Source organism: Hipposideros armiger, unplaced genomic scaffold (genome assembly GCF_001890085.2).
Source record: "Hipposideros armiger isolate ML-2016 unplaced genomic scaffold, ASM189008v1 scaffold_53, whole genome shotgun sequence".
NCBI lineage: Eukaryota > Metazoa > Chordata > Mammalia > Chiroptera > Hipposideridae > Hipposideros > Hipposideros armiger.
Window position 1 is genome coordinate 3006929 of NW_017731403.1, and position 18810 is coordinate 3025738.

At 35.3% G+C, this 18810-nt stretch overlaps 1 protein-coding gene and 1 pseudogene across 1 annotated transcript in view; both read right to left on the reverse strand.

Annotated features, from left to right (window-relative positions):
- UGDH (UDP-glucose 6-dehydrogenase) overlaps positions 1-18810 on the reverse strand; it is a 29932-nt gene continuing 11122 nt past the window's right edge. The window contains exons 2-11 of the mRNA XM_019640822.1: positions 11967-12068; positions 9364-9564; positions 9055-9252; positions 8464-8611; positions 6467-6561; positions 4402-4532; positions 4038-4171; positions 3534-3625; positions 3310-3420; positions 1-1284 (exon numbers count right to left, since the gene is read on the reverse strand). Coding sequence (XP_019496367.1) covers positions 1174-1284; positions 3310-3420; positions 3534-3625; positions 4038-4171; positions 4402-4532; positions 6467-6561; positions 8464-8611; positions 9055-9252; positions 9364-9564; positions 11967-12068 — 1323 coding nt within the window. The 3' untranslated portion in view covers positions 1-1173. The remainder of the gene's footprint in view (positions 1285-3309; positions 3421-3533; positions 3626-4037; positions 4172-4401; positions 4533-6466; positions 6562-8463; positions 8612-9054; positions 9253-9363; positions 9565-11966; positions 12069-18810) is intronic.
- On the reverse strand, positions 11314-11651 carry LOC109381797 (ATP synthase subunit g, mitochondrial pseudogene; annotated as a pseudogene).

Below are 18810 nucleotides of genomic sequence, written 5' to 3' on the forward strand. Positions count from 1 at the left end.
CAGTTGTTGATGCAGAATATTTATTTATGTATTTGATATCTGTACAGATGTCTTTGTCCTTTATTTGTTTCTGTGTTCTTATTGAACTGCATTAATGCCTAAAGGATGAGGACTGTATCTGCTTAACTCAGTTTGTACATTTTCAGCAGAGCATAAGCATCAAATGGACATCTGACATATTTCAATACAACAGAAAACAATCAAATATAAGTCAACAAGAGACATAAGAAAAAAGCAGATGGAAATACATACAGAAACTCTTAGAATTATGCTATCTGTAATTCACAAAACCGTCTTTTAAGTTTATATCTAAGATTATATTGGTTTTCTTATATAAAAAAAGGAAATTGCAATGAATAATGGAAATAAAAGTGCAAAGTCAAGGTATTTTTGGCTCTTGGACTAAAATAATAACGATCAGTGAGGAAAAAAAGTGAAGAGGAATGAAATAGACCACTACTGATATTTCTTTTCATGTTAAAAAAGAAATTGCCTTTTATTTGGATTGATTGGAAATAGTAGTGATGACCTTTTTGGGCTAAAAAAATGACAACACAGCTCATTAAAACAAAAGGGTTACTTCTAACATGGAAGCATAGAAAAAATATTAAAAGCATTAAAAAAAAAAAAGGTAAAGCACCAATGGCCCCATTCTGTCCACTGCATTCAAAAAATAGCTTGGAAAACACCTTACCCAATTATGCCAGAAACCTCTAAGTGACACTTTCTGAAAGGTTAACAGTGTTGGCCCAGTATTTAGCATAGCAATTGTATGGTTTAAAATACATATTTAATGACAAGTAAACAAACTGATGATCAGAAAAACTGAAGAGTGCCTTTCCCTTTACAATGCGATATTAAAGTGCTGCCTGTGGATATTTTGTAAGTAAAAAGTGTTTGAAGTTTCATTTTGTTTTACAAAAATCGACACCATTAAAACCAACATGATTATTTGCCACTCATCCAATCACTGAGGTAACATTATATTATAAAAATATGTAAAAAAAATTCATAATTACCAGATATGCTGATTCCCATATAGCTAGTATAAATTGATTATTAAAAAATAGTTTTGTTTCCTTAAAAAAACACTTGATTCATTTACCATTAAATATCAGATAGGTATTTGCTATCCTGAAGTACCAAAAAAATTGCAAATAAAAATGGCACTGTCTACACTTTGGGTTTCTTGTTAGGTGGATCCTGCAGACTGAACTTGGGAATCTCACCAGAAGGAGCATATGGAATTCTCTTTGAAGACACCTTTTTGCCAATTGTTTCAATCTAGGGGGAAAAAAGATTTTAGAAAAGAAAAGATTTAGAAAAGAAAACAATTATAATACATAAATGTAAAAACTATAATGAAGTGTAGGAAAGCCTAGATTAGTTTTTCTTTTTAAAAGCAGAAAATGTTTCTCAAGTTGTCTGAGTTGCTATGAAAGATCTTTGGTTCCTTCCCTATTTTTTATGTTCCTGGAGTCAATGTACACACCACGTTTCATATTCATATCTAGACACACTCACGCCTGCCAATCCCAACCCTGGAACCCCTCAGAGTAGAGAATCATATGCCGCTATTGTTTTAGTAGCATATATGAAAGCAATGAAGAGACTAATTCCAGTTAATTCACGTTCTCTCCCATACTCTATTCTCATGTCCACTTCCCTTGTTCTAAAAAACTTGTATAAGCTGTAATAGCATAGTTTTTAGGAGTTCAAGCTTCAGAGTCTGAAAGGCCCCAGTTGGAATCCTGACTGATAATTGCTATGTTGCCTCTAGGTCTTTCTTCCTTGTTTGTATTAATTCCACCTGCCTCAAAGGGTTGTGGTTAAGGATTCAAGTGTTCAGCATGGTGTTTGGCATACAAGTCAGCCCTCAATAAATAAAATCAAATTCTATTTTGCACATTACATTTTACACTGTTTTTTATATATCCAAAATCATCAATCTTATCTTTAGACACGCTTCTTTAATGGCCATAAGTTTATTTCCTCTCTACAGCAGAGATAAATATACACACAATTTTCTTTTTTTTTAACACAATATTTTCATAAATACCTTTTAAATTAAAAATATTTAATTCTGACTCAGACCATAAAGGAAGGGTCTCTGCTTTGTGTTAATCAATTGTCTTCGTTTGTTTCATGATTCCACTACTAATTGTTTTTTTAATCCTTACTAGGGAAAGTTAACATATAAGGACTCAAACTTGGTCTAAATATATACCTCTTCATATATTGTCTCCCTTAGATGCGTAAAACAGGAATGTGAGAAAATTTGTCTATGCTTTGCAAATAATCTTTAAAAAGTAACATTGCCGAGTTAAGTCATGACTGGGAAAAGTCATGTTATTCACTAAAGAGGGTTGGGATAGAAGAATCCCCAAGGTCGTTGATGGAGTATTAACAGACAAGGATGCCATCTGATTCTTGGTGCAAGTGAATCTCTCATGAATGAGAAATGGACACTGAATTCTAAATAAGAAGGGTCTTCAGCCATTCGGTGACAGGTATTTTGAACAGTAGGTGAGGCTGTATCAGTGCCTCCAGGACAACTGATGCTGAGCAGACGCGCACAGCCAGCTCTGAACACTGCCTGTCGGCTCTGCTAGAGGACTCTGCGGACAGCAATCTCCTGGCACATTCTTTATCCTCCCTGACCTCCCCCTGAGCCTCCCAGTCCCATACATACTGCTAGGAGGAAACGGAAAATAGCTCCTTCTTATTAATACTTTTGGGACCCCTGGTAGAACTGAAGTAGATGCAACATATAAACATTCCATTCTGTGCAGAGGTTTCTGTCTCTTCTCTAAGCATGCCATAATTAATTGACAAACTTTGAATGAGAAGGGAGCCAGTACACTGAAGCTCCCATTGTGGCATTTTGCGGTTTTCAAGACATTTGTACAGCAATAAAAGCCCAGGCCTCTGAGGGGATCAGTGTGCTGCAGATAGTTCAGGAGAGCAGCCTCGTAGTTCCAGGAAAATAATTTGTTTAGTATTTTCTTACTTGATCTTTATATGAGGTAAGGCAGGGCACATTTTGTCCCTATATGATAGGCAACCAATGACTTCCTAGATACTATGTAAGGGAGACAAACACTGAATGACCTTGAGATCACAAATTTAAGGAGAGAGTGGAACAGTTACAAAATCCCATAGAGACTCCCCAGAGAACTGACCCATAGCCATGTTGCCTCAGAATCATGTTATAGCTAAATGAAAAAATATTAAAATTTGAAAACACAAAGCCATTAAAAAGCACATGACCAAACAAACAAAACAAAACCAGCCCAGGATCATGATTACCTGGAAACCAATGGTCTGTAGTTCATTGTGGAGCCCATCTAGGACACGTCGTCCATCAAAGATAAAGGCTGGCTTCAGCATTTTCTTGTGAATACGTTCATAATCTAATTCCTATAAAGACAGAACCAAAGGAATAATTAGAAATCTACATGAGCACATACTCAGCCCCAACTGATACTAGAACACCTCTAAAATTTTCCTTCATACCATTTCTGTCACCTCACCTTAAACATGTCCCACTCGGTGCAAATAACAACAGCATGGGCACCATCACATGCTTCATACGGATCCTTAGAAATGGTCACAAGTCGGGACACTAACAACAGCAACAAAACATTGTCAATAGGAATGGAGTTATTTTAAATGATGTATTTTAACATTAGGATTGCAGGTGGAACTGCAGGTATGAAAGAAATGGAATAGTCTGGCTGAAGTGTGAGGGAAGGTAATGATGTGGGGCCTGGAGCACCCCCAACCTTATCCCAGAAGCATCTCCTTGGAACCTCTAGAGCTTTTTAGAATAGGTAGAAAAAATCATTAGAGGAACTTCATCACTTCAAATCAAAGCTGACAAAACAATGCCTAAGAGTTTAATTTTAGAGAAATGAGGTTCAAAACAGGGCCTGCCAATGATATAAATGATAAAAACTGAACCAACAAAGGTTTCTGGAAAATAAAAAAGTTTTGGGGCCCATACTCAAAGTGATTCATGAGACTCAAGGGCTTACCTTGGTCGTCCTCTGAAACTCCTGGATGAGAAAGATCCACAACTATTTGTTCCCTTGGTACTTTTGGATCATATATATGGAGGTGTGCACCTTCATCCATCAAATATTTGCTAATATATATACTAGAAGATTCTCTGAAGAAAAAAGAAATCAGTATTGCTAAGCTTTTTAAATGGCATATATTCTAATACCTTAGGAGTTTAATATATAGGTAAGATTCTATTTCTTGCGAGGTTATGGATGTTTATTTTTATTCTTTATACTATATATATTTCATACACACACACATCCACCAATCAAACATAAGCATAAGATATGGAATTAACACTCTCAATTGGGCTGAAATATTTTAAAGAACTGATACCTCGTATCACCAGTGTCCTTTTTGAATGCAAACCCCAAAATAGCTATCTTCTTATCAGTCACTGTATTAAACAGACTGTCTATAATCCGGGAAGCAAACCTTCTTCTCTGGTAGTCATTTATATCTATTACCTGAAATTACATGTACAATTATGCAATGATTAGTTAAAAGAAGTGCAGGTTGTGCCATACACTGCTCAGATTTTTATCATGAGTACTACTGTATGAAGCCAAGCCTTATGAATTAACAAGAGGCAAAGATTAACCAACCTCTTTAGCATCTATAGATTAAAAAAAAAAATTACCCCCCACTTAAAGCCATACTAAAAATTTTAATTTTCCTATGGTTAATCTTTCCATGCATCAGGCTGGGATGGATGTAAAGATGGGGAATACAGCTAAGTTTCAACCCCATTTTAGATCCAGCTACAATTAAGGCACATAGAAAATAGTGTTCTCCTTAGACAACTTCTCCAAACCCTGTGGAAGCAAGGCTGTAAGCAATCAAATCCCAAAGTACTCCCTCATATGCTTAACCCCACCCCTCACCAAAATTGAGAGTGAAGACAAAGTGGACAAAGAATAGTCAATGTGCAGGGTTACAGCTGCTTCTGGATGAACCATAACACCATGAACATTTCGCAGTTTTTAACTAAATGTTGAGTAAAAGTCTCTGATCACCTATCTGTTACTCTCCTAAGAGTTTATAAACAAGACTTCATATTGGTGACTAGAGGAATATAAGGAAAGAGACTTTTTTGTGTGTGTTTTCTTTTAAGACTCTAAGCTAGGGCCTGTATCAAACCCTGAGAACTTGGGATATGAGCCCAAAGTGTTGGAAAATCAAGACTTTACCGGCATTTTCCCCACAACAGACAGTAAGATAAAGCCATCATGATGAACTGAGTTAAACAAAATTAAAAGTGTGTATTTCCATTAAAAAATGTGTATTTTCTTACATTCCCACCCACTGCTGAAATGTGAAAAATTATAAACTTGAGGGGAAAATATTGGGGAAAGGTGTATACATTGGCTGGTATCTTGGACAAATTACTTAATGTCTCTAAGTTTCCATTTCCTCATCATGGGGGATGATGTAAGTGATGAGGACTAAAATGAAGACTAAGCAACATATTTAAGAGTCCCTGGCACAGAGTAAGCACTCAATAAATGTTAACTCTATTTCCAGTTTTGGAAACATTTTTTAATTTTAGCTCTGTGACTCTCAAAGGGACAATATAAATATCAACACATGCAAACTACCTGAAATCATTATAATACAGGTTCTTCCTTTATTTTTATTTTAATGTCTTTCAAGATATAGAAGAATTGGGCCGGCCGAGTGGCGCGATGGTTAAGAACTGGCTTGGGATGCCAGAGGGCCCCGGTTCGGATCCCACATATGAGGGCCAGTGACACTGCCCTCTACAGCTAAGATGCTGAACAACAGTTCAACCTGGAGCTGGGCTGCCGTGAGTCGCTGGCGACGGCGTAGGCTGTAGTCCCTGTGGCAGTGGGTTGCCATGGGCTACCGTATGTAGCCAGCAGCCAGCGTGAGCGGCCAGCAGCCGCAGTGAGCGGCCGTCCAGAAGACGGCGACTGATCTGCCTCGCCCGGGAAGAGCGCAATGATGGTGCCAACTTGGGCCAGTGAAGCAGCATCCTCCACAACTAGACTGAAGAACAAAACGACAGCAACTTGTCTGTTCCCCTTCCCCCAATTCCCCAGCACTGTTCCCATCCCCCCAATTCCCCAATAAAAATCTTAAAAAAAAAAAAAAAGATATAGAAGAATTATAATTTAGAGTAAGTTCCTGCTTTACTGTAGGAGCAAATTTAGTTATAAAATTTGAATACTGGTTTATCAGAAACTTCCATCACAGTTGATTAGCAAAAAAGACAAATTAAAAATACAGAAGCCCAATAATAAACCTAAAATAAAAAATTGAATATAATAATAGTTGAGTTCCTGGAATAAATGAATCCTATCAAAAACATTTCACAGACAAAGGGTGACATATTTTATTTAGAAGTTAATCATCAGTTGTTGACTATAAAGCTTAATACCTGCTGCCAATAGTGAGCTACTTCAGGCAGATTCAAGGCCTCACAGAGATAAACCAAATTCAGAACATCTTTTTGAAAGCAGCTCCCACCAAAACCTAAAGAAAAAGAAAATGACAATATTTTTATTTAGGAACCATGCGACAAATTTGTCACATTAAATCAAAGGGCCTATGCTAGGATTTTTAATACTAAAATGCAGATATTGGAAACTGAGTGGGTTTATAAATTACGTGAAATTTGCAAGCAACTAATCAATTCTATAAATAAATTCCAAATAATTTTCTAGCTAGTTTTATTATGGCTATATTTTCTATTTTTTTCTTCATTCATCTGATATCATTGCCCCACATATCTAACTCTAGCACTGGGCTGGCAAACCTTTATGAGCCAGATAGGAAATATTTTCATCTTTGTGGGTCATACAGTCTCCAGCACAACTCTTCAACTCTGTCTTTGTAGTTCAAAAACAATCATAGACAATATATAATCAAATAGGCATCACTATGTTCCAATAAAACTTTATTTATAAAAACAAGCTGTGCGCAGGATTTGCCCATCCCATTCTAGTGCAATACAGTCTACAGTGAAGGTTGGCATGGGCTCTGGAGTCAGAAACACCTAGCCACTCAATAGCTGTATGACTCTGAGCAAGTTGCAAAAATTTCCCTGATCCTCAATCATCTCTGTAAAGGAAATACCAGCACCTTCATAACAGGTTACAAGGATTAATAATGAGATATATGAAGTGCTGGTTCAAAACGTGGTGCATAATATGCCTTTAGTAAATAGTAGCTATTTTTATTAAATGTTAGCTAGAAGAAAATATCAAAAAGAGAAAAGAGGCCAGGGAAACCAGTATCAGGAAATGGCATTAAGGCCCCAAAATATAGGAAGGGTTGCCTATGGCCCAATCTATAAAAGGGTCTATGTACTTTTCCATCAACCTTATTAACATATGTCAAAAAATATAGTCAGTTCTCATTATACCCAGTAGTTATGTTCTACAAAATTGCCACAAACACTGAATTAGCAAATACTGAAGCACTGCTCCTAGGTAAAGTACAGTTAGGTTCCTGTGAGTTTCTGGTCACACCTTCATCAATCAATCAATACATAATCTTGTTTTATGTGTTTCTGTGTAAAGACACCTTATTTAATATGTATTGCTGGTTCATTAACATTAAACTCACAGCCAACAGCACTATAATTCATACCTGAACGAAGCTTATCTAATCACATATATTTTCTCCCTAAGGCACAGCACAGCTATCTGGCACTTCAGAACATTAGACAGCACTTCAGCAATATGCTTGGGGGCCACTGTAAACAGTGAAATCACCAATAAAAAGCACAAAAATGCGAAAAACGGGGCACTTTTAATAGACCACAAAAAGAACAGATGTTTGCAGCATGAAAGCTGAAAGGAGGAGGCAAGGGCATCGCCTTACTCAGCTTCAGCTGAGAATGTACGTGTCAGGTGACTCAAATTTTTTGCTGCTCTGTTCATGTCTACAAATAAATGACCACAAAACACTATGAGTACTGATTTGGGAATTGCAAATAAATTCTAGTGAGTAAGCTCACTCACAAATACGGAATCTGCAAATAATAAAGATGAACTGTATTTCACCAAAGCCACATTCCGAAAGTATATCATGGGAAAAGCAAATGATAGTGAATTGTTTACTACCTGCTTTAATAAGGTGTTACTTCAGTTATTTATTATGTGTCCCCCAAACATTCTTCCTAAATGTTCTTACTAAATAAATACTAAAAATGTATTCCTCCTAAAACACTGAACTATGTTTCTACTAATCAGTCAGTAATTATGAAACAATGTTAAGTAACTGCTGCATCACTTAAAAAGTCCCTGATAGGCCAAAAGCTGCATGTATAATTGAATGATTATTTTAAGGGCATTGAGTTAAAAAGACTTCCTTAAATTTAGAGACCTAGCTAAATGAACCTACTTTATGTGCCAAAAATTTTCATTTTACCAACACTGGCTTTCAGAAACTTATTTCCGATTCTCTGGTCCATCCCAATAGCCCTGGCCACCTCTTCCACATCGGCTCCTGTAGCTTCACAGAGGGCACTTATAGAGTTAATGCTGCTGATTCTCTGTGCGAGAAAAGCATTTGCTACCTAAAAAACATAAAGGGGGGTGGTATGATGAGCGAAAATAGCAATTTTATACATCTGGGTTATATTTCATTGAGCTGATGCAAATTACTGAGACAGAAAAAAATTACTGATGGGCTCAATTTGAGGAGGCAATGGATGGGTTGGTAAGGGAAAATGTTTTAATTAGAAAAGAAAAATGATTAAGAAAGAGGGTAAAAGAATGATTTTAAAAATTACTATTTTAATGTATCCTCCATTTTATCTTAGTTTATGAAAATTTTAGAATTTCCAGAATATTTTATACACTATGTGATCTGCCTTGTGAAAATTATTTCATAATATATAAGAATACTATCTTCAAAAGCATACCTTTTATTAAGAAAGTAGGTATGTAATTTATTGGGTTTAAGAGAAATAAGTCCTTGGCTTTAAATTTAACGGAGAGTTGAATGTTATGTACCAACCAGTTTGGAAAGCTCTGAAGACCAGGTATTGGTGGTAAGGATCTTTTCTTTGGGAACCCAGTGCTCATACACAGCACAGAGTGCCTGCACCGCTCTCTGGCCTTCTGGGGTTTCATCCCCTCCAATCAGTACCCTGTCTGGGTTCTTCAGGTCCTTAATGGCCGTTCCTTCTGCCAAGAACTCAGGGTTGGACAGCACCTAGAATCCCGATGCAAAGAAAGTTTTAAGCTAGCATTAATTATGGACAACTTTAAGGCATCAATGTTTACATAAGAAGGACTGGATTCTAAGGTTTCCTTTTTTTTATACCTGTAAATTCAAGTTGGGTTTTGTGTTTGCATCAAATATTTGACGAATACTTTCTGCTGCCCGCACAGGAACTGTGCTTTTCTCAGTCACAATTTTGTACCCATGTGAGTTTTGCACAATGCGTCTAGCACAAGCTTCAATATACTTCAGATCTGCCGCACGGCCTTTCCCCATTCCATAGGTTTTCGTTGGAGTGTTCACCTGGTGAAAGTGTAAGGGATTAAGAACAGATTATCTGTGAGATACTCAGTGATTTCTAGACAGGCCCTGGACCATCAATTAGCTAGTCATGTGGGAAGTTAACTACCATCAGTAGCCCTGACTTTAACCCTCTGTCAGTTCCTGGGAAATAATACATTTTATAAATATTAATATAATCACCAGAAGGAATAGCTTGAAGCATCTGGAGAACTCATTCAATAAATGTTTGTTGAGAAGCTTATACACATGGTCAGATACCAAGGCAGGGAAGTTACAAGCTAAGCCCTGGAGATATAAAAATGAATGAAACCATTCTTCTAAAGGAGTTCACAATCTGAAATGAAATGTAAGTTTTCTCTTCTTTCCTCTCTTTATTGTATGCTATATATTAACATGGTCTTTAAAACTAAATTTCAAACTTCTTTTTTACTCTCCATTTTTATAGACCTATATCAAAAGCTTTAAAAAATGGTTACAGTATCATTCACAAATGCTTTCTTGGCTCTTTAAGCTAGGAAGTACCTAGCATCTTCAGGATACCAACTACTATTAATATGTAGACAAAGACTATCAAATAGAAAGAAAAATAAATCATGGGTCCAGAGTCTCAGCATTTAGTTTTGGCTTAGCTCTATTACATAACCTTGGGGGAGTGTGGCTACCTTTGCCTCAATGACCTCATTGGAAAATGAGGATAACACACTCTCTAAAATCTAACACATGAGTTTTATAACACTCTGTTAGAAATGAAAGTACTCTGAAAAGCCCAAAATTCTATACAGGAATAATTTTTGAACCAGTAATAAGTAGCACCAATTCTCTTCCCTTGACAAGCTTATAATCTAATGAGAGACTAAATAAAGGAATCAGCCAAAATAAATCAAAACTTGCAGATTGAGTTGAGGTGTGAAAAGCAGGAGGAAAAGGTGTTTATATGCATGGAATGACTAGGAAAAGACTTAGTCATAAACAGCCGGGTGCAGTGGAGTACAGAAGGGCAATGACAGCAGGCTAATGAGATAAGGTAACCCATGCCAGGGATTGGAGATGATCAGATGGCTTCCCCTCATAAAGGAGCTCTGAAGACAACAAATGAAAACTGATTTGTTAATCAGCTTAACAATAACCCACAGCCTTCGGACCAACTGAAAACTGATTTGTATAAAGCTATTTCTATCTGGAATTTGCCTTAAAAAATCTGGGGTGGGAGGAAGTGGATAGAAGTAGTAAATGAAACAAGATCAGCCATGATAACTGTTGACAATGGAGAATGAGAAATAGGGGTTCACTGTACTACTGTGTTCGTCTTTTGTATAAGTTTGATATTTTCCATAATAAAAAGTATACAACAAGCAAATAAAACTGATCCAGAGAATAAAACCTAAATGTGATTTATACAATAATAAATTACCCTAACAGACACACAAAGCAACAGCTTGGAAAAACTCAGGGCAGCTCAGGTTAGATGGGCAGAGAGGCAAATGTAAAACGAGCTATCTGTGCCAGACCACCCTATGATGGATTCTATTGCCTGAGAGTAGATTATTTTTAAATACTTTTTTTACAGAAAATTTCCCTACTGCCATTCCAAGGTCTGGTTATCCAAACTAAGATAACCAGGGAAATAAGGTAACTTCCTTTTTTTTTTTTCTTTTTTAACATATTTTATTCAAATACAGGTTTGATCACACATGGTCCAAGAACATTCAAATAATAAACCCAAAAGAAAAAGATGTTAAAGATTGGTCTTCAAACATGATAGCCAACAATGCCACGCTTGCCTATGATCTCACCGACATGAAACCACATCCACACCTCAGTGACCACCAAATCACTCAGCTGAGCTTCCTTAACTGTGAGCTGTTTGAAGCTACCAATTTGAGCACTAATGACTATTTTTCTCAAGCTCTGAATTGCTGTAGGTATCTCAGCAGAGGTTGGAGGAACCAGCATAGTGCCAAACTGTGGCCAACCAATGTTTCAAGTAAGTCACAGCACTGTTTACTAGCCCCGGGGCCTTCTCTGCCAGGTTAGGCACAAACTGGGCCATGGTCCTAGTATGGAAAGTCAGTAACTTCTTGATTAACTCCAAGTATCTAGCTACTCCAACAAAATATTTTCTCATTTTCTCTGCCTCTATCCTAACCTTCCTAATTCTAGATATCAGACTAGAACGCTCTCTGAATTTATTTGTTCAATGATCTGAAATGACATACTTGACCAAATGATTATAGGGTTTGGTGAAGTGTTGGACAAAGTTAGTGACAACCAAAATTCAACTGGACAATGGCTATTCTAAGCAATGTTTTGGCTTAATGCAATGGATTTACTATTAAAATTAAATGTAACGTCTATATAGACAAGAATACATAAAAACTCCCACCGCAAAGGGAAATACTTACAGAAATAAATACAAGATCAGCTTCTTTGATGGCATCATCAATATTGGTAGAAAAAAATAGATTTTTTCCTCGGCAGGATTCTACCACTTCTTTTAGTCCTGGCTAAAATGAAACAGAGTTGTGTACACTGTTTACCAGTCACGTAAAATAACCTAATAGTATAGAATTACATGTGCTTAAGCAGAAGTTTATATTATAATTTAAAGGTCTAGACTTGCTATCAAATAACACCTTTGTAGAAAAATCAAAGACCATACACCAAAGGCCATCAATATACATTATGTAACATTACTAAATAAAGCAAAATTGAACTTGCCACAATTAAAGCAATAGCTCATTTTAATGCTGTGTCATTGTTTACCATGTGCTTGACTATTTGAGTTAATAATTAACTGAGTACCAACACAATTATCAGAAAATTCAATGTCTTCTGTGATTTCAAGCAAGCACTTGATTTTCGATTATCATTATGAATACAGGATTTTACCCCCCAAGAATTTAGGCCATACAACTGGTTGTGAAACAGTCAATATATACACATACATAAACATATTTTTTCTAAGTCCCTATTGTAAGAAACCTTTAATGAAAATTTTGTTTTTCCATACAATTTAGCTGGAGATACAGTAAAATTAAGAACATTAAGCTGTACACCACCACCTAACAAGTATTCATGGAAAAAAAGAAAAATCAAGTCTAAATCTGATCAGACTAGTCCAATCAGCAAAATTCTGACTGTGAAAATGTCTACAGGATAAACAACCTGGTTTCTGCAACCAATAAACTAAAGAGGATAACAGAGTGGAGTGGGGGAAGAGAGAGAGAGAGATTAAAATATTGTGGTCTTAGGAGACACTGAAATGATACAAATCTGTTGCAAATATGGGTCTTACTTGGAGCCTGATTCAAATAAACTAGGGAGGAAGGACATGCATAAGAATTCTTGATATGAAGAAATTGTTAAAAATTTTAGTAATGACAATGGTGATGTGCTTAGGTTTTAAAAACCAATTATTCGGGGGCTGGCCAAGTGGCTCAGTTGGTTAAGAGCACAAGCTGAGCAATAGGGTCGCTGGTTCGATTCCCACATGGGCCAGTGAGCTGAGCCCCAGCTGAGCTGCCAACAGGTGGCAGGATAGCTCAGTGGTTAGAGCATGCACTCTTAGCAACAAGGTTTCCAGTTTGACTCCCATCATGGGATGGTGGGCTACGCCCACCTGCAACTAAGATTTAACACAGCACCTTGAGCTCCCGTGGGTCGGCCGGATGGCAACTAGACTTGGAGCTGAGCTAGCTGCGCCCTCCACAACTAAAATTGAAGGACAACAACTTGTCTGTTCCCCTTCCCCAATTCCCCAATAAAATCTTTTTTAAAAAAACAAAAACAATTATTCTTTTTAAAGATACTTAATGAAATGCTTATGGATGAAATTATAAATAATCAGGATGGTAATAGTTGGGAGGCAGTACTGGTCATGGTGATAAATTTTTGAAACATGGTGATGGGCTTCTGGGGATTCATTATACTATTCTCTCCGTTTTTATTACATGTCTGAAATTTTCCATAATAAAAAGAAAAAAGAAGAAAAAAACAGACCTAAACTACCAAAGCTTACTTTTCTTGGGGGAGAAGTTTCAAAAAATATACACAATATTATGGATGTTTATAAAACTACCTATGTAGATAGCAAAGTAAAAAGCCACTTCAGGGACTACAGGTTTAGAATTATATCCAGAGGCAATTCACTTTTCTTCATGGTTCTGGGGCCTTTGAACATTAGCAATTAGAGGAAGTGGAAAACGTGAATTCAAATTTCCATTAGTTTGACTAAAATGTTTAACAGGACCAGCAAAATACATGAATCACTACAACCATGAATACAATGTCATCAATCATAGTAACTGTTTCCTTGGTTATTTTGACTAGGTTCCAGAAAATGCGTGCAAAAGGTTATGAAATTTGGGGATTTTGCAGAGAAAATTTAATTCAGTCCTATACATAAAATTTCCTAATACTGTATTTAAACTGAAGTAACTTAAAATCAAAGCAATGCAGAATTTATACTAAGCCTTAATAAGACCTCAAATTGAACTACATTATTCTGTTAAAACAAATGGCATATTTGCAGATCTTCAAAAATGAGGAGAAGCAGTTAATAATATAGGTTCTATCTCTTATTAGATTCATTATGTAATTATCATAATTAGTATTTAGAATTTACATGGTACTTTTTTTTGAAAGAACTCAAATCCTTTCACAGGGTAAAATTATCTTTTATTTTACTCAGAAAAAAAAAGCACATTATCCATTTTTTAAAAGTAGTTATTAAAATTTTTTAATGAACAAAGTTAACAAAAAAAAAGCAATGACTATTAAACAAATATGGTAACACAAAACAAAATGTTTTAATTGTTAAATGTTAACAGTATCTACTATACTATTTCCTGAGTAAAAACTGAACTATCTTATCACCACATTTTACCCAGTAGTCCTATTTCTTTCTCTGGCAGTAAAAATGACTACTATTTTACTAATACAGTTTTGACCCATAAAATATAAGCTTATAAGATTAGAAATAAACACAGTAAACAGAAGCTCATGGACCCTAAGTATATTTAGCTGGGTTTTCAATGTAGCCTGATAAATCTTTTTACTTGTTTTTTCTATTCTCAGATTACTGACTTACGATGGTTCGACTTAGTTTTTTTACTTAATATTGATGCGAAAACTATATGCAGTCAACAGAAATCATACTTCGAATTTTGATCTTTTCCCATGCTAGTGATATGCAGTACCATGCTCTCCCGTGATTCTGGGCGGCAGTAGTGATCACGAGGGTGAACAACTGATACTCTACAGTGAACTGTGTTGCCAGAGTTTTTTGGATATTGTGTTTTGTGTTTTTGCATCCCATCATGTCTACAAAACACCCATCTGTATCTCCTACTCCTGGTGAGAAGAGGAAGGCAATTACTCTTGAGATGAAACTGAAGACACTGTAACTGCTCAACTGTAGGCTAATAATGTAAGTGTTCTGAGGACGTTTAAAATAGGCTAGTAAGCTATGATGTTCAGTAGGTTAGATGTATAAAATGCTTTTGACTTATAATATTTCTAACTTACAATGCGTTTCTCTGGACATAACCCCATTTGTAAGTCAAGGAACATCTATACTGCTCTGAACCTTTACTACGCGCAAGTCCTTGACCTCACGCTACCCCTTCTATCTTCTTCAGAATACCTTACTTCCCACTTCCAGATTATTAAGATTACCAATATGTAAGTCACCTTTATTTCATTCCCCTCCAACAAAACTGTATGTATCTTTATCCGTCCTTGTTTTCTTCCCTCTGGTCTCCAAAGAAGAGGCCTTCAAGGTCAGTCCCTCCACTTGTGCTTTCTGATCCTATCCTGTTGCTATCTTTCTAGATTTTATCCACCAAGTAGGTCCTTTCTTCTTATGCTTTTGACCTTTCCTTCTCTATGTGATTTTATTAACATGCTTGATCCTTTACCAACCATAGAAAAAAATATAAATAAAATCACTTTCTTTACCCTGTATCCCTCTCCAATGACCACCCCTTTTATTTTCTTCTAAATTAAACTCCTTAAGAGTCTTACTTACTCCTTTTTCTACACTCTCCCACCTTTAATCTCCTACCATTTGGAATTACTGTATTCTTGCAAAGGTTACAATGGCCCCCATAATACCAAATTTAATAAAGGTGTCTTAGTCCTTACTTCTTCTGCATTTGGCATAATTGTCAGCTCATTCATTCAGCAAATATTTATTGAGTACTTACTATGTACTTGTCACTGTGTTAGTCACTCATAATCAAGGCATATACATCTTTTTGGAGCTTGAACTACTAAACCTATTCTGGTTTTTGGTTCACCTTCTCTGAACTACTCTTCATTCCTTTTCTATGGTGTTCCCTCCTACACCCACCATCAAACATTAGAATTTTCCAGGGTTCTGGTCCTTGAGCCATGCTCTGTTCTTTCTACAAGCTCTTCCTGGAGAGCTCAGCTACACTGATTTTAACTACTACCTGCATAATCATAACTTTACATCTCCAGCCCTGAATTCTTTTCCTAAACTTTTGATATATACCCAGTGGCCTCCTGAACATCTCTATTTGGACATCCCAAAGCTTTTCTAACTAAATAGGACAAAACAGAATTCACCATTTCATCTCCCACTGCTCTCTGCAACACCCTGCATTCTTGATCTCAATAAATGGCACAATTGTGCACCCATTATTCAAACTGGAAATTTGGATATCATTCTAGATTCCTTCCCCTCCTTCATCCCTGTTATATAATCAACAACCAAGTCTTACCATTTTCCTTCTAAATATTTCTTTAATTAGTAAGTCTCAGAGTGGATAGAGTGAAGGTGGAACATTCTCAAGGAGACTGTGTACTCAAAAGAGCACACTGAATATTGTAATTATATATTAGTTATCATTTCTCTATTGGTGGCTATAAGTTAAACATTATTTACCAATAGGGACTTCCTAAAATGAAAATATATTATTTACATGAAGAATCAATGCCATATTTTAATAATATCCTTGAAAACAAATATCAATTTGGTTGTATATTTAAAAATGCATTATAGGACACAGATTTACAGGAGAAAGTTGATTGGAAATATATCCAAGTTTTCTCTGAAAATAAAAATATTTCTTTGCATTGTCCAAGGTAGCCAGTATAAATTACAACTAGTAACAATATGTTTAAGTTACTCAATAAAGCAATTCAGAAAGCAGCATAAGCTCTGGTTAAACCTATGCCATTCATTTTTCTTCTTTTATAATTGTTCCTATTTGACATTTCACTTAATATTTCACATCTCTAATATGGCCAAGGAAATGTGCAGGGATAGTTAATTTTACAACATAAAGAAATAAAAATGGAACAAAGGGTAACATATCTCTGAAAATGGATATTGGGTCATATAATTCATTTACCCAAGTTTTTTTTTCTTTTTCTTTTTTTTTCTTTTTTTTTTTTAACACAACCTTACAGAAATCTTTTTTAAAACTTGATTTATACATTTCTTAAGGAGGCATATTTTAACAACTGATGTCTAAGAAAGACACATGAAAATTATAAGCCTAAAGTCATTTACATACTAAGAGAAAAATCATTCTACTTGCTAAGATTTCTTCTAGAATTTTAAAGTTGCAGTGGCATGTTTTTAATCTCCAAAACCATCTGGTTTGAGAAAAGATTCCATTTCCTTTGCAGGCTACACCAAATAGTGCAGAGCTAAAATAGCTATCTATGTTATCATCATCTAATTGTCATATTAAAAATGAGATAAAAAGAAGACTTTTAAATACCAAATAATTAACCATTTAGTTAACTAATAACCATTAAATAAAGCCAATACAATTATGGGATTTCAGAGTTCTGAGACTCAGACACTGTTTCTTAATGAACAGACTTTCAAATATTTTATATTCTAGAGAGAGTTAAAGAAGAAAAAAATTTATGTATAAAATGAAAATGTGCAACAATCAAAAATACTTTCATTTCTTTGTTCATAAAAGGTAGGTTATTGAGAAAAAAACAAGATATGGAAAACAAATCATTTTAGATCTTAACACTTGTAATATGACAATATATCCCAAATGGATTAAACATCAATGTACAATACACTATTTTAAATTCAACACTGAAGTCTTAGGAAGAGAGTTTCAGATTTCAAATAATGGAAATAGTAATACCAATAATAAGAGTCTGACTGAATAAGAACCTGACCAGAAAACATGCCCGGCCAACTGATTTTTTTTCTTCAAGAAAAATGTCTAAATCCAATATAACATATGGTTTATACTTTTTTTCTCGTCCAGAATACCCTTTGTTTTTTTAAGTAAAATTTTTATTGAAGTAAAACAAAAATACAGAAAAGTGCATATACATTAGTATAGAAAATGTTCAGCTGAATTTTCACAAGTGAATACACTTGCATAGCCACTATCCATATCAAGAATTAGAAGAACATTAACAGTAAATCAGAGTCTGCAACGTGCCCTCTCTTATCACAACCACCCCTCAAATTACCATCATGCTGAATTAGCATGTCTATTTTTGAACTTTATACAAATGGAATTACATAGTATGCATTATATAACAAATTACTTTTTGTGAGAATTTAACCATATTCTTGCATGCAGTAGTGTCATTGATTTTCAATGCAGCATAGTATTTTATTACAGGATGGAAACTATAATTTATGTATACATTCTACTGACAATGAATAGCACCTGTCTTTTTAATACCTGTCTTTTGGTGCACATATGTATGCATTTCTGTTGGATATATATACACTTAGGACTGGAATTGCTGGGTAATAGATTATACACATTTTCAGCTTTAGTAGATACTGCCAACAGTACTGCAAAGCAGTTGTACCAATTTACATTCTGATCAGCAGTGTATAAAGTTCCAAATGTTCTAAATCCTTGTCAACACTTAGTATTGTCAGTATTAAAATTTTAGCCATTCTGATGGGTGCCATTTAGTTTTGAAGATTAGAATGCACTGCTGCCAGAATTAGTTACTGAATGATTGGATATAAATATGGTTTACAGGGTTTCAGATGACTTGTAGCCCTTTTATGGATATCAGAATTATAAAACTCATTATTAAGTTATAGTTCCAAAATGTTTTTAAAAATTCCTCCAAACCAAATATAACAGTTAACGGAAATAAATAAAACAATAAATGTTGGATAGAAAATGCTACCATCAAGTTTTGAAATATTTCCCTGTTGGTCTTTAAAAGCGTAATATCTTGAACTCATTTTATAATAATATAATAAAAATGGGA